Here is a 14,958-nt window from a genome sequence, read left to right on the forward strand (position 1 = left end):
TAAAAATATATATAACATTTTGTTAAATCGATCATTTTCACACTGTTTTGTTCTTGCACAATTACCAATTAGAGTGTAGCTCTATTTATTTATATTTTAATGATGTAGTAAATGTATTTAATGTGCAAACAAAAACACGGGGCATAGTTCAGTAATATCCATTTTAAATTATACAAACGATTTAAGATTTTTCCTTAGTTAAATAAATGTATGATTTTTTTCTTTTCAGACTGTTTCAACTTCTGTGGTACAACTGAACTAAAAAAGCCTGGACTCATCAGCTCTGGTTTACACACATGTGACGTTCGTCCTGCTTTAAGTGGAGATGTGGAGAACCAAGTAAAAATGTATGGAACATTTTGTTCAGCGGTGAGAATATCGGGCACAGAGTGGAAATACATGTTCACGCTTGCCTCGTAAATCTCTAATTCATTCTTTATAATAAACCCCACATCATGTTGCTCCTGTTTGATGAAACAGTTTAACAGCAAAGGATATTGATCCGATTCTGCCACTTCTCCTTTGATAGTCTAAACTTAAAAAAAAAAGTGACATGACATGAAAAATTATCTCATAATTCATGTCAATGTCATGTTCAATATTTAAAAAAACAAAACTGAGAATATCTGAGGTGACCTGAGATGAACTGTCTCTGAAGTGTCTTCCTCTCATGAAACCACAGCACATCCTCCGCTGACCTACTGCTGGAAATGTGCAATCCATTTACACTAGACCACATGTACGACAACCCCTCTCCTCCCTGCTTTTCCTTTCATATCTACACGGGCATGCACACACACACACACACGCACACGCACGCACGCACACACACACACACACACACACACACACACACACATCTGGCGGGGGGTAAATTAACTAAGATTCCCACAGTGGCTAATCTCCATGCCTCTACTGTGACAAGATAATAATAATATAATAAGGGACAGCAGCTCCTCTGGCAGCTAAATATGTATCTACCTGCCACAGCCTGAGGAACTCACTATAACATTCAAAAATGCATGGATTTATGTATAATTGTTTAAAATTGTACTGTACCGTACTGATTATGAATTGTAATATTGTAATATTAGATTAGAGCAGGAATACGCTGCATAGTGCTCTGGCATCTTGTTCCTTCTGCTGCTCAACTCATAGGCTCAACTAGTCACCCATAGAACTGATCTGGGAGAATGACCGGTCCAAGATGGCGGCCGCATTTCTCGCGGCCAAACGTTCGATGCGGCGTCTACTCTTTATATGTCTATGAACGGAACAACCAACTTCCTGCTCTGCAATCAGCTGACTGAGCCGCTATATCACGTGACTGTCGTTTCCTTGTGGCTCACTTTATTTCCTTTACACTCGGCGAAGAGAGGTTGTTTATCACAAGGTCTGTCTAAAGCGAGGTCTGGTCACAGAGGAGCCAAGAGAAGAAGAAGAAGAAGGTGGAAGTAGAGGACGTCACCTGCTAACGCCAAACTTCCCCTAACAGAGCATTTCACCGAACACAGTAAGTAGCCTACCTTTATATTACACTTTGGTCTGCAAGCAAACACTGCTGTATCCCTTTTTTATGTATTTTAAAATTTTCTTTTTTAGGATAAATGCAATTCATAAATTATTGGATGTTGCTTTTAATTAAATAAAGCAACATTTTAAATCCTACAGTATGAGGTGATGATCATTTCCACAACTTTAAGTGGGTGAACTCACCTGGCAGGTTGTTGCAGCTTTCAGTCACACCCAGGTGTGTGTGTGTGTGTGTGTGTGTGTGTGTGTGTGTGTGTGTGTGTGTGTGTGTGTGTGTGTGTGTGTGTGTGTGTGTGTGTGTGTGTGTGTGTGTGTGTGTGTGTGTGTGTGTGTGTGTGTGTGTGTGTGTGTGTGTGTGTGTGTGTGTGTGTGTGTGTGTGTGTGTGGATGCACGCGAAGATGCACGCTTGTCACTCATAATAATAGCCAACATATTGACAGTGTTCATGAGTTAGCTTTAGTGAAAATGCTTTATAAAGGTATATGATGGTCAGGTGAGGACTTTCACTGTACTCTATGGGGGAAATTGTTGGGTCTCTGTAAATCATAAATAAGTCATAGTGTGGTCTTTACCTACTCTGTAAAGTGTCCTGAGATAACTTTTGTTATGATTTGTCACTATAAATAAAATTGAATTGAATTGAATTTGCTGCATTTTCATTAATCAGACATTTTTGCACAGTCAGGACACCTGGATGTCCCCCAGCATACTGACACCTGATCCAACTCAGTGTCTTTTTTGTCTTTTTCCTCTGCAGAAATGCATTTGGCCGTGCTCCTATTTGCGTCGGCGCTTTCCGCGGCCACCTTTGCCCTCGACAATGGCGAGATGAGGACCCCACCGATGGGCTGGTTGGCATGGGAACGATTCCGCTGTGACATTGACTGTGAAAACGACCCCAAGAACTGCATCAGGTGAGCCGACATAATATGAACATAACACACTGTGATCTCACGAGAGCGTCTCTTTAAAAAACAACTTTTCCAATAATGAAATCGCACCATTGGAATAAGCCACCGTAATACTATTTGAGATATTATCATTTTGAAATGAAAGGTGTGGGCCAACATCAGTGCTGGCCAATCAGAGGAATGCTACAGGTGTGTTGATTGACAGACTGTCTGTTAAACAATGTGCGTTTGTCACTGCTCAACAGATTATTTTCTTTAAGTCTGTATCGTTTAAATCCCTGCAGGTGTCTTAACACCGCTACTTTGTATAATCTGACAACTTTTTGTATTTGTTTCGAAGACTCATTTGCCAAAAAAGTTTTTGCTTTTTAAGAACCTCTTCTTTTAACCTTTACAGTGAGCAGCACTGTTAAACCAAAGACCTTCAACAAATACCTTCACATACTAAATAAAAAACAGTAACAGTTCTCTTCATGCTCTCATCATTAAATGCCACAGTGCCATTGTTCAAATACCTTTGTTAAAGTGACTGTGATCAAATGACAATGTGAAAGAGGACGCTCGCAGCGATGAACCCACGGGGGACTTTCACCCCAGCCATCCTTCCTTGGCTTTACGGAGCCTGATAGGGAGTTTCAGGTCCAGGTATTTGTTGATCAGGTGCGTTCCACCTCGTAATGACACATTTCTGTCTTGTGTTTTAGTGAGAATCTGTTCATCGACATGGCAGACAGACTCTCCGAGGACGGCTGGAGGGAACTTGGCTATGTCTACGTGAACATAGACGACTGCTGGTCCTCCATGTTGAGAGACGAGAACGGACGGCTACAGGCTGACCCTAAAAGGTAAGGGCTTTGGTTTATACTGTAGGTTCATAGAGGCAGACGCACACTCAAGCACACACACACGCACTCAGCCACACACACACACCCACAAAGCAATGCTGTTGTTCCTCAGTGCAAACATTAATCTGTAACTTCTTTAGCCTCTAAGTCAATAAAACAGTTGAACAAGGTGATTACAGTGTGACAGTCATGCGATCATATGACCAACATAAAACAGTATCAGTCAGTAATTTCATTAGTGTGCGGTGTATACTTTATTATATGCAGAATCGGCATAAGTAGGATAAAGGCATCGCTGACATTTTAAAGTGAAAAGTGTGATGACACAAAAATCACACTATGGTTATTCATTTAAATAAACAGCTGCAGGCTTTTTGGATTCAGAGCTTCACTATAACCCTGCAAACATACAGTATACGTATCAGTAGTTTTACAGATCAGTACAAGGCAAATAAACTTAATTTACTGTAAATGTATCAGTAAAGGCGTAACTAGTCACAAAGTTTTTGTGAAATAGAAATCTATATTTTTTATATTATGTTTGTAAAACTTATGTTGTCTGAAAGCCAACAAATAAGTACAAGGGAAATAACCATTTTTTTCTTTTTTTTTGAAGTTGGAAAAACAAGAAAGAGAAGAATTATAATAATGAAAATCTGAATTGAATTAATAAATCACAAAATAGATGAATATACACCTACATGTATACATGCATGGGCATACATTAATAAATAATCACAAACAATATATAAAATAGGAGGGAAAGTTTGCCTAGCAGTTCAGTTTGAAAGGGTTAATTGATGCGGTGTTTAAAAAAAGAAAAAATCTGAGTAAACTTATTATGACAATGACAGATAGTACAGTACACCTGATGTATTTGTAATCTAGCGACAAATGAGTGCCAGAGAACGTGTGAATTGGAGGTGAACTGCCATTTTTCCTCACTCTCCATCAGGTTCCCAGGAGGCATCCCTAAACTGGCCCGCTACATGCACGACAGGGGTCTCAAGCTGGGCATCTATGGGGACATGGGCACGCACACCTGTGGGGGCTACCCCGGCACAACACTGGACAAGATCGAGTTAGACGCTCAGACGTTTGCTGACTGGGGGGTGGATATGCTTAAGTTTGACGGCTGTTATTCTAACGCCACAGAGCAAGAGCAGGGTAAGAAAGGATGAAGGGATGTTTACATTGTGGTTACTGAGGGCGCACTCACACTGTCCATCCTTACCCGTGCTTTATGGTACCTGCCCCCCCCCCCCTCTCTCTCCCCCCGCGGGCCAGGCCTGTTTGTACTTGCACTGCCTGGGCCTCGGTGGAATGCTTCTTGCCTGTCTATACTTCATCACGCTGTAACACGTCACACGCATTGAGTGACGTTATCGCGATGCGTCGCTTTGTTTACAAATCTTTCCATAGACCTCAGACTTTTTGTGCGTCTTGTCGACTGTTTTTGAATATTTTCATCCGACCAAATCTGCAGTAAACTCTCCAACTCTGCATCACACCAACGTGAACCTTTCACCGCCCTTGTTTTAAATGTCTGCGCATGGTCTGTCCTTTTTTCTATGTCCGAACAGGCGCACATAAAATGACGTCAGAACTGCCGCATGCTCGTGCTCCTACACACACCGGCAACCGTACTCACACTGGTCAAACTAACTAGACTTTAGCTGTGAAACGTGCTTGGGTACGGTACGGATGGACAGTGTGAGTGCGCCCTGAGATGTTGCTGACTTGATTTGACTCTTGTTCCTCTCTTGGACAGGTTACCCTCTCATGTCAAAGGCTTTAAATGCTACTGGCCGTCCCATTGGATACTCCTGTAGTTGGCCTGCATACCAGGGAGGCCTGCCACCGAAGGTATAATCAGGATTTCTCAAAATTTGGTCACCTGAAGCTTTAGGTTTGACGGTTTAAAATAAATTCAACATTTTCTCCCCAGTGGAAAATGACTCTGCTGTGTGAAGACTGTGTTCTAATATTTGAATTCTCCACTTAAATTCTAATATTAATTTTTCTTTTTTGTGAAACTGATTTATGTTTTCAGGTTAACTACACTCAGTTGGGTGAGATCTGCAACTTGTGGCGTAACTATGGCGACATCCAGGACTCCTGGGACAGTGTCCTGAACATCATTGACTGGTTCTTTGAAAACCAGGATGTCCTGGCACCTGCAGCCGGACCTGGCAAGTGGAACGACCCTGATATGGTTTGTTCATTTGACATAATACCTGTTTATTTTTCTACTAACTGGTCTGTCGATAAGGCTAATAACCATGAATGGCAGTTAATCCTACAAGTTAGAAAAAACAATGTTACAGGTAAATGTTGTAAATTGTGTGATTTTTGACCTCCACAGCTGATTGCTGGCGACTTTGGCCTCAGCATGGATCAGTCTCGGTCTCAGATGGCTCTGTGGGCGATTATGGCTGCTCCTCTTTTCATGTCCAATGACCTGCGCACCATCAGCAGTGGGGCACGCAGCATCTTGCAAAACAAAGTGGCCATTGGCATCAACCAGGACCCCATGGGCATCCAGGGAAGGCGCATTGTAAAGGTGACACGCATGGATCTTGCAGCTTCTTGCAAGTGATCAAGATGAAAAGAAAACCCAAAACAAACCAGAAATTAGCTGTTTAGTGCGACGGCATATTGGGGCCAACTATGAACTAGGTAATATTTTGAGAAAAATGTTGCAGATTTGAGATTAAAGTGGCTACGAAAAATGATTGATGATGATGATTAAAAACTAGCAAATCTACGAGACGATTCAAAGTCAGACAAATGTAGTTTTATTTTTCTCCTCCAGTGTTTAGTTTAACGGTTCGTGTATCTTTTGGTCATTCGTTTTACAATTCACAAACTGATATTAAAAACTAAAAATGAGTGGTTATTTGATTTTGATTAAAAACACTAGAAGACAAAGACGGAAAAATTACCGTTTTTTTTCGTATTCTCCGACTGGAAGTTGCCATTTCCACAGTGAAGCAGCTGTGAGGATGGCGCTTTGTCTGAGAGGGATTTATGCTTCTTTTTTTATATTTTAACTTGTAACAACAAATCGTTAAGGTCCTGAGAGGTATGAGAATACTTTATTGATATGCTAAGAGCTAAAATTTACGTTAGGAATAAGACCACAAAATCTGTGTCGTTGCTTAGCCTGTATAAGCTTGGCTATAATCTTCCAAACAATACGTCGTCATAGAGATTTTGTCTTCGTTGTTTAATTATTTTCTTCTCATACTTCAATAAGGAAGTTCCAAAGTTGCAGTTCTCCGAGTGTCCACTAGGGGCATGTTTCATAATAGAGGCCGTTTTCACAACATGATTAAACCTATTTAAGAGCTGGTCCAAAAAAGTATTCTAGTGTTTATGTTTAGGTCATATTTTCAGGGTATCTGTCAACCAGATGGACGTATCTCCCTCCCCCGAAAATCACATCTATGCCCTTTTTTAGTAAGAGGAAATGAGGCGGAGTCAAAGTCTGACAAGATTGCGTCTCCCGTAGGCGAGTAAGATTGGATCAAGCTGAGTGAACGGACCTTGACGGAGATTCTATGTCTTTTTTTTTTATACAGTCTATGATTTTAACACATTCTCGTCCTTTTCTTTCTGCCAGGAGAAGAGTGGCATTCAGGTGTTCTGGCGCCCCCTGTCAAAAAATGCCAGCGCTTTGGTTTTCTTCAGTCGCCGTACTGACATGCCCTACCGCTATCAGACTACCCTGAGCAAACTCAACTACACCACCGGCAGCTACGAGGTATGTCTTTAAAAGTTTTCTAGACAGTCCTTTAGATTCAGACAGGCAATGTATCGTTTCTGGTCCATTCCCAGCTCCTCAATATGGAAACATTCAATTTCACTGTGCACGCCACCTAAACATCTGGTCAAATGGATACTGCTATCTGTTCATAATGTCACCACCTTTTTTTCTATGACTTTTCAACATGATTGTTTACACCTGAGCACTATGGGATGTGTCTACATATCTATATATCCTATATCTATACCCCCCTAGAATGTTAACAGTTAACGTTATCATTAATGGGGTTCCCCAGGGGCCTATTCTTGGTCCCTTACTATTTACATTATACATAAATAACATTTTTCTTCCAAGTCACCACTTCAACATTAGTGTTTATACAGATGATTATAATTTGATATGCCCCGGGTTTCACCCAAACCCAGGCTGCTCTTATACTACGGTATCGATCCACTGGACACACATGGTTAATTATACCGTTCCTCAGATCTACGACGTCTTCGCTGAGAAGACCATGACGCTGAAAGACTCCACTGCCTTCGTGGTGTCAGTGAACCCCACAGGGGTGGTCATGTGGTACGTGGCTGCTCCTGCGAAACTGAACCGTCACCAGTTCTATAAAGGTGGCAGACTCCAGGGATCTGTCTACAGTGATAATGATGAAAACGCCATTCCTCGTGTCTTCCTCTGATCGCTGACTGATTTGAACTCCATCACATAATAATCACATCACTGTCTCTGCCTCAGCGCAGTGGCTTTCGATAAAGAGCCGATAACTGGCAAGACCTGACACGAGCATCGTTAGGTGCTCAAATGACTTGTTTCTCTACTGAACCAGGACGTGCCAATGATTAGCTCTAAACTGTGTTACAGTATCTTAAAAGCATAGCACTATCTATTCTAAGCCTTTAAATCATTTCATGCTCAGGGGCAGACATTTTGCATCTGGAAATATCACTCTTCATGTAATCCTTGTCTCAAATTTTGCACTTGCAGTATCAATATTGATCAAGTAAAAGGGTTAAAAACAAAGCACACTTCACATTCTAGTGAGAAAAGCAAGGACTGCGGTTCTGTGCTTTACAGAGCATGATAGCTGATGATTAATTGTATCTCTGTTGAGATCGGGAAAGCGGGAAAAACTGACTGTAGATCAGCACTGTCACTCAGAAGTCTTCTTATTGAAACTTATTTTCAGGAAGCAGGATGATAAAATAATGTTTTTTAATTGTTTCAGAAAGCACAAAGGTTGATGATAAAGGTGTTAGCAGTGCAACATTTTTTTCATGAATGCTCACATTTAAATGTTGCTTTGTTAAAGGAGAATTGTTTTTATTGTTTAAGAAATTAATACGTTTTTTTAGGAGGAATTATTCTGTAAATTATGTGTTTTTATCTCTGCTGAAATAAATAATTTGCTTTTCAGTCGCGCAAAGCTTTGTGGTTCGTTATTTTATGGAATCATTCAGTTGCAGCAGTGCTCGTCTTTATGTAGACTTACTTCATCAGACTAAAAACACTTTTCTGGGATAATTTTTTGTTCTTCAGCCTTTTTTTAACGTAAATGTTCCCATAGAGCAACACTGTGCTGCCATAGGACTTTTACAAGAAGTTCTCCCATCTGTGAACGCATATCACATTATTGTTAAAACTCCTGCTATAGACAAATGCTTGTTTTACTGGAGTGACCTTAACCCAAAACTCTGCCAGTAGTCCCAATAACACTGACGGATCGTGTTGAGTCTACTTTAGAGTCAGTTGACGCACATACAGTCCACACACGCAAACATTTGCACGTACTGCACTTTAAGCTGCTGTGTTTTTGCACCACACATCAGTTTATTGGGATTTGACATGCATGGTTTCAGTTCAGCTTCTGATAACTCTCCAGGTTCATGGTTTCCTAACATTTTAATAAGCTTTTATTCACTTTTAGCTTTCACTTCCCAATTGCTAAGCAAGTCTCAGCTTATGGTGGTACGTTGTAGTTCTGTACTGGACGCATGTTTTGCTCGATCAGCATGCAGTTACAGATGTGTTTGTAGTAATGTGGGAATTGCAATACTACTATGCTTGCCGACTATTACTCTATTTTTTTTTTTTAGGTTAAGTCTACTAAAGTACACTCATGCATACGTTGGCTTATTTACTTTAGATTTATGGAGAAGAATATACAAACAGCTTTGATTTCTTTCATACCTAACAAACATACATTACACACATCACTATGTAGGCATAATGCAATTTGAGTAGTGGATGATTATTAATTTTTTAGGCAAAGATGTCATGATTTTCTACAGAGTGAGTAGAAACCTAACTTGCAGATGTATATAATGTGCAGAAAATCAATAGAAAGGGGAAACTAAGCATGTAGCCAACACAAACGCAGGCACACATCCATATTAAGCCAGTAGAGGTCAGCGTTGCTCTTCTGACTGCATGGACGTGACAACACGGGCCATCCACTTCCATCCGCTGCCAAAAAATGCACCTGCTGAAGAGCACAAGGACTGTCAGCCGCTTCGGCTCAGTCCTTTATCTCTCAGTTCTAATTTACTCTCCTCTGCCATCACCTTCACCAATTATAACGTGTAATGTCCAATGTACAACAAGGAATAACCTCTCTTAAACTTTATTTTGTCCTGTATTCTTCCTCCATCCATTATCCTCCATCGATTCATTCTTCCTTCTATTCAATCTACCTCGTCGTTCTCATTCCTCCCTTCTCTCCTCGTCCTCCTCCTCGTTTAATTGTGAAAAACCTGTGCATAGTATCACCTCTGACCTTGGCCTGAAAGCCCTGTGTTTACACATGAAGTGTGTGTGCACTGGCATGCATGCTACTGCATGTGCGTTCATATGACTTGAGTAAACTTGCTTGAAACACACATCCTTTCTAGGTCATTTGAGGCCAGATCAGCGGCGTGTATGTCTTACTGTCTGTGTGTCTGTGTGTGTGTGTGTGTGTGTCTGTGTGTGGGAAAGATTATCTTGGCCTTCCTTTCTTTCCCTTTCAGTCGTCTCAGATATCCGTTGGCTGGCCGAGCGCGACACATCTCTTTCACTGTCAAGGTCCTTGCTGTATGGGAACATGATGTGGGAGAGGAGAGAGGGAGTTTTGATAGAATAAAGAGAGAACAGTGCAAGAAGTATCAGAGCGGGGGGCTGTCAAAGGTCTATTAGAAGGTGCAAATGAGCAAAGGAAGGGGGGGAGTGTGAGAGATGAGAGAGAGCGAGGGAACAAGTAAGGGAGGGGGGCGAGACGAGGAGCGAAAGCGTTCCTGCCGATGCTCACGTAGGCCCACAGCTGCAGAGAGGCGCAGTTGCCACTCTTGTCCCCCCCCACACCGGCCTCCAACACACACACACACAGACACCAGCACCCTGGATTCAAATCCGGCCCCTTCAGGCCAACACACACGTTTTTGTTGTCACGCTGATAGTCACACTCTCTGCTCGCGCCACCATCCAACCCAGAGGAACGGGACGCTGGGTGAATAGGATGAACACAGGACTTTATAGGTCAGAATCAAAACCTCTGAGGTACTGCCCCAGAAAAGGAATTGAGCTATGTCTTTATGTGTCAGCCTTGATATTTGTGCATTGTCACAAGCACTGCATTTTTGTGGGAAAATGTCTTAAATGTGGCAACATGAGTTGGAACAGAGTTTTTGAGCAAGTTAGTAGCACAATACAATCACAATTTATCGCAGGCACAGACACAAACAATTACTAACAGGCACTGTGCTCCTCAGCTCATCCTGGTGACATCACCCTTCCCTCCCAAATGTGGCCTGTTTTTTGAGTGGTTACATCACAATCCCAAGGTTTGATCCAAAGCAGAGAGGGTGTTTTACTTTATCTCATCCCACTGTCATGTTGACTTCCTCTTGGACGCACACAACCGTTCCAACCTTCAAACACATACCATGAAATCTACTCACATGATCCTCCTTTGTCATGAGACGTACAGAAAACTCACAGAGACAGTGAAGCTGAGACAAAGGATTTAAAGTTTGAAAGTGAACTGTGTGAGAGACTTAAACCTTATTTAAATTTCCTTTTTAGGTTGATTATTTACCATTATCACATACTTGACATAGGCTTAACATCTAAAACAAACATTTATTCACTTTGGTATTTAGAAAATTTACAGGAAGCAGGAAAAATGCTCAAAATAAAGTATTGTGTTGTCAATCTTTTATTGAATACATTTGATATATTTCAAAGGTAGCTTACTGTTAGTTTACATCAAAGTCTGAAGGCGTCAGAGGCTTCAGCAGTTAGCTTGCTGCTACTTTACTCAGCTATGCTAGTAAAGTTTAGCAGGACTAGTTTATCTGGTATACCGTTTGTTTTTTGTACATTACAATAAGATTTAGCAACAGCCTTATTCATGTGGTATAACTAAGTCAATGACTAAGATGTGAGAGCATCAAAATAGGTTTCCAAACAGTAAAATGGTGTAAATTAGTGTTAGCTATGGCTTTCTGCTAGCTAGCCTTATAGCAAGAGTGCATTTATGTTCCCAAGATCCTATATTCCCCAGATTGATATCCCTTATAACTCATTAAGGAGGCCGTTGAAAGGGTTATGTTCTTCACAGAAATGTTTAAATGTTGCTCTGCATCTCCCTTCATTCATTTGCACTTAGAACTGTGAAGCTAGCCCTTACCAGTCACTCACAATGTTACTTTATATCATAGACTTTCATTGTTTATATTAAAAAAAACACACACACATGCCCTGGGAACATGGGATATGGATGATCCTCTTTAAAAAACAAAGTTTTAACTTCATTTATGTCTCACGAGAGACCTGGTCAACACACAACAGCAATAGGACGCAAAGTTACAGACATACAGGACATTCCAACATAAATGCAGATGAGACACAGACCATCCTGCGTTTTTTCTCTTCCACATACTGTTTAGACGTCACTTTGGACTTGGATTATGCATTGTCATTTCCTGTCCAGACTGGACACCCAGGTTGTATTTTAAGTAAACACGGAAGGCCTGCAAAGTATTACTCAACGGAGACTTCTGTCCAAGCCCTGCTCTTGCGTCTCAGTGCAGCTTTGACGTCTTTACCCTCCTACTTTTACTTGCTCATGCATTAGGCAGACATGACACACCTCCTGCTCTGGCCACATAGGCTTACATTACACACTTTTCTTTTGCGTCGGACTCCGTGACCCATAAAGCAAAGGACAGTGTTCTCGCTGCTGACTCACTGTGTGATTTCTCCTTTCATCCAAAAGTACCGGGGCATTAAAATTGATTTGGGTTCGGACTCTGGACGTCTGGTGGAGTGTGTCCTGCTGGCTGTATGGGGATGCTGTTGTTTCAGCTGGGAGTGAGAATGTGTAGATATGTATGCTTGTGTATGAGCAAGACATGCATAGCCAGGGGAGGATTTTTGGAAATATGTCTGCATGATGGCTAAACTGTGTCATGTCTGCAGCTGGGAAATGACTTATGTCTCATCACCGTTTAAAGCTTTCATGACATCAGTGCAAAATCTTGTCATGAGCTAACGGTTTATACTTCCAGGTTTTGATGCATGTTACCACCAAACTTCATGTGGAATAGATCTGTGGTTGTGATTTTTTATGAATGAATGTCTGGATTTGTCCACCAGTGGCTGCTGTTGACTCAGTAAAATGGTCGTGCCTGGTAACTGTTTCCACGACGCTGCTGTGTACGAGGCAGGCTGCACGTTGCCGAGGCGTTGGGTTCGCATGGCAACTGGCCAGGCTGTCAGCTGCCTGCTTACTGGCAGTCTGTGTGGGTCAAAGTCAGAGACTGCAGCCAATACTGGTTTCTCTCTCTCTCTCTCTTTTTCTCATACATACTCAGACACACACACACACACACACACACACACACACACACACACACACACACACACACACACACACACACTCTCTGCCGTGGTCTCATTCTCTCCCTCTGGCTTTTCTGGCTTTGCACACACATTCACACACACTAAACCTTGTGTAATTTTCTCCCGTACACAGAAATCCTCTATATCCTTGATCTCACAGGGAGCTGTGATCACATTTACCTTCCTGCAGACTGTACATCTGTGCGAGTGTGTGTGGTCACCCCCGTTCCCTCACTGTACTGTATTCCCTGTCATGAGGTTTTCTCTGTCAGATCCCAAAGCCTTTCTGGGCAGCAGAACAAAACCCCATCTTCTCTTTCATTGGCTGGAGCAGAGCACAGCCAACACAGCAGCAGGATTTGGCTCACATTGGCCTCAAGGAGAATGGTTGGAAAGAACTGGAAAGAGCAGGTGGAGTTCTTTGGCAAGTGTGTGTGTGTGTGTGTGTGTGTGTGTGTGTGTGTGTGTGTGTGTGTGTGTTTGTGTGTGTGGTGATGGTCACACTAATAGAAACTTGTCAGATTGCCAGCAGATATTTGATACTCACACAGCAACAACTTGGAAGGTAACATGATGCCAGTTGTGCTGTTGCTGATAATGCATCTATTTTTGGGTAAAGCCCCGTAATGAAACACAACATGATGCTCTAGAACTTTACTTGACTGACAAAAAGAAGTCATGTGGGGGGGGGACAGTCCATAAAAATAGAGACTTGATCGGTCAACAATGCTTTTCATAACCTTCAGTCTGGCCCCGTGAATGACCATGTGCATTTTCTGTGCTATTTTTGATTGTGTCTATCGGCAACGTCTAAATTCTTGCGCTTAGCGGTCGTAATGATCGTCATCTCTTCTATCTCAGCTTATCAGACCATCTATCGCCGAGACCCTTCTCGTGTCTGTCAATCTGTCACTTGTTGGTATGGTAACACTGTCATTAACTGTACCTTTTTCAGAGTAAAGGTGCCCTGAAGACGAGGTCATAGTTTATCATTTATACCAATGAAATCACTATGGTTTCATTGCGTTCTGCTAAACCGTAGTGGCTGTTTCACCGGATTAATAGCCATGCTAGCATGCTAAATTGATGAACACACATTCCTGGTTCCTAGGCGATGAACCATGGGGACTTTGGTGATCCTCTGAACTTTCTGCTAGAGGCACCAGAACTGATCAGCTGTGTAAAGTACATGTAGCATCACACTTTTTCGTGGGGACAAATAAAGGTCTTGAACAATTTGTCCAATATTTTACCATTTGTCAAAATACCTGTAAAGCTATCTATCCCCATTAACTTAAGCTGTACTTTGTGTTCAGTGCTAATTAGCAAATGTGAGGGTGGTAGCAGTTTTTGCAGTTTGATTTTTGCGATTTTTCTTTTATATATTCTATATATTATATAGATATTTTATCTTTATGCATGCACTCATTGTAAGTCGCTTTGGATAGAAGTGTCAGCCAAATGAAGGTAATGCAGAAAACATAATGTTCCACGGTCAAGTCATTGTTTACTAAAATCTTAACAGCTTCACTGTTTTCTTTTGTTGAGAGGACAAAATATTTCCAAGGCTGGAACACAGTGTTAATATGAATTGGATTGGAGACAATGATTTCCTGACCTTATTACTTCACTTAGCAGGTCGACCATAAGAAAGTAGGGGCAGGGGTGGACAACATTTTCCAAATTGGAGTCCTCATCTACACCCACTCCAGCGGGATAGACCTTTGCATGGGCCCCCTCTGGGCCTTGGGCTGGGGCCATCTGGACCCTTTGACCCCCCCAGCCCCCTCCTGCTTGGCAGCAGTTCTTACATGCAAACTTCTATTAAACAAATATCCTGAATCTCCTGCTCTGTTGGATGCATCCCAACGTGTTTTACTTTGTCAGGTAGGTCACTCACAGCTTACGAAGACTGTGCCGCCTCCCCCCCCCAGGTACTTAAATCCGTGTCACTCGCTGTTGGCTGGAAAAGATCAAACAGCACATGCGGGGCTGACCTTCAGTCCAGCG

At 41.9% G+C, this 14,958-nt stretch overlaps 1 protein-coding gene across 1 annotated transcript; it reads left to right on the forward strand.

Annotated features, from left to right (window-relative positions):
• The first annotated feature begins 1,368 nt into the window (after positions 1 to 1,368).
• LOC310961940 (alpha-N-acetylgalactosaminidase-like) lies at positions 1,369 to 8,484 on the forward strand. Its single transcript, XM_083934249.1, has 9 exons — positions 1,369 to 1,513; positions 2,292 to 2,448; positions 3,150 to 3,290; positions 4,246 to 4,457; positions 5,062 to 5,156; positions 5,344 to 5,505; positions 5,656 to 5,853; positions 6,916 to 7,056; positions 7,547 to 8,484. Exons 2-9 carry the CDS (start codon positions 2,294 to 2,296, stop codon positions 7,748 to 7,750), a joined length of 1,308 nt encoding a protein of 435 aa, XP_083790375.1. The 5' UTR covers positions 1,369 to 1,513; positions 2,292 to 2,293; the 3' UTR covers positions 7,751 to 8,484.
• The last annotated feature ends 6,474 nt before the right edge of the window (positions 8,485 to 14,958 follow it).

This window comes from Echiichthys vipera, assembly GCF_963691815.1.
Source record: "Echiichthys vipera genome assembly, chromosome: 19".
NCBI classification, from domain to species: Eukaryota; Metazoa; Chordata; class Actinopteri; order Perciformes; family Trachinidae; genus Echiichthys; species Echiichthys vipera.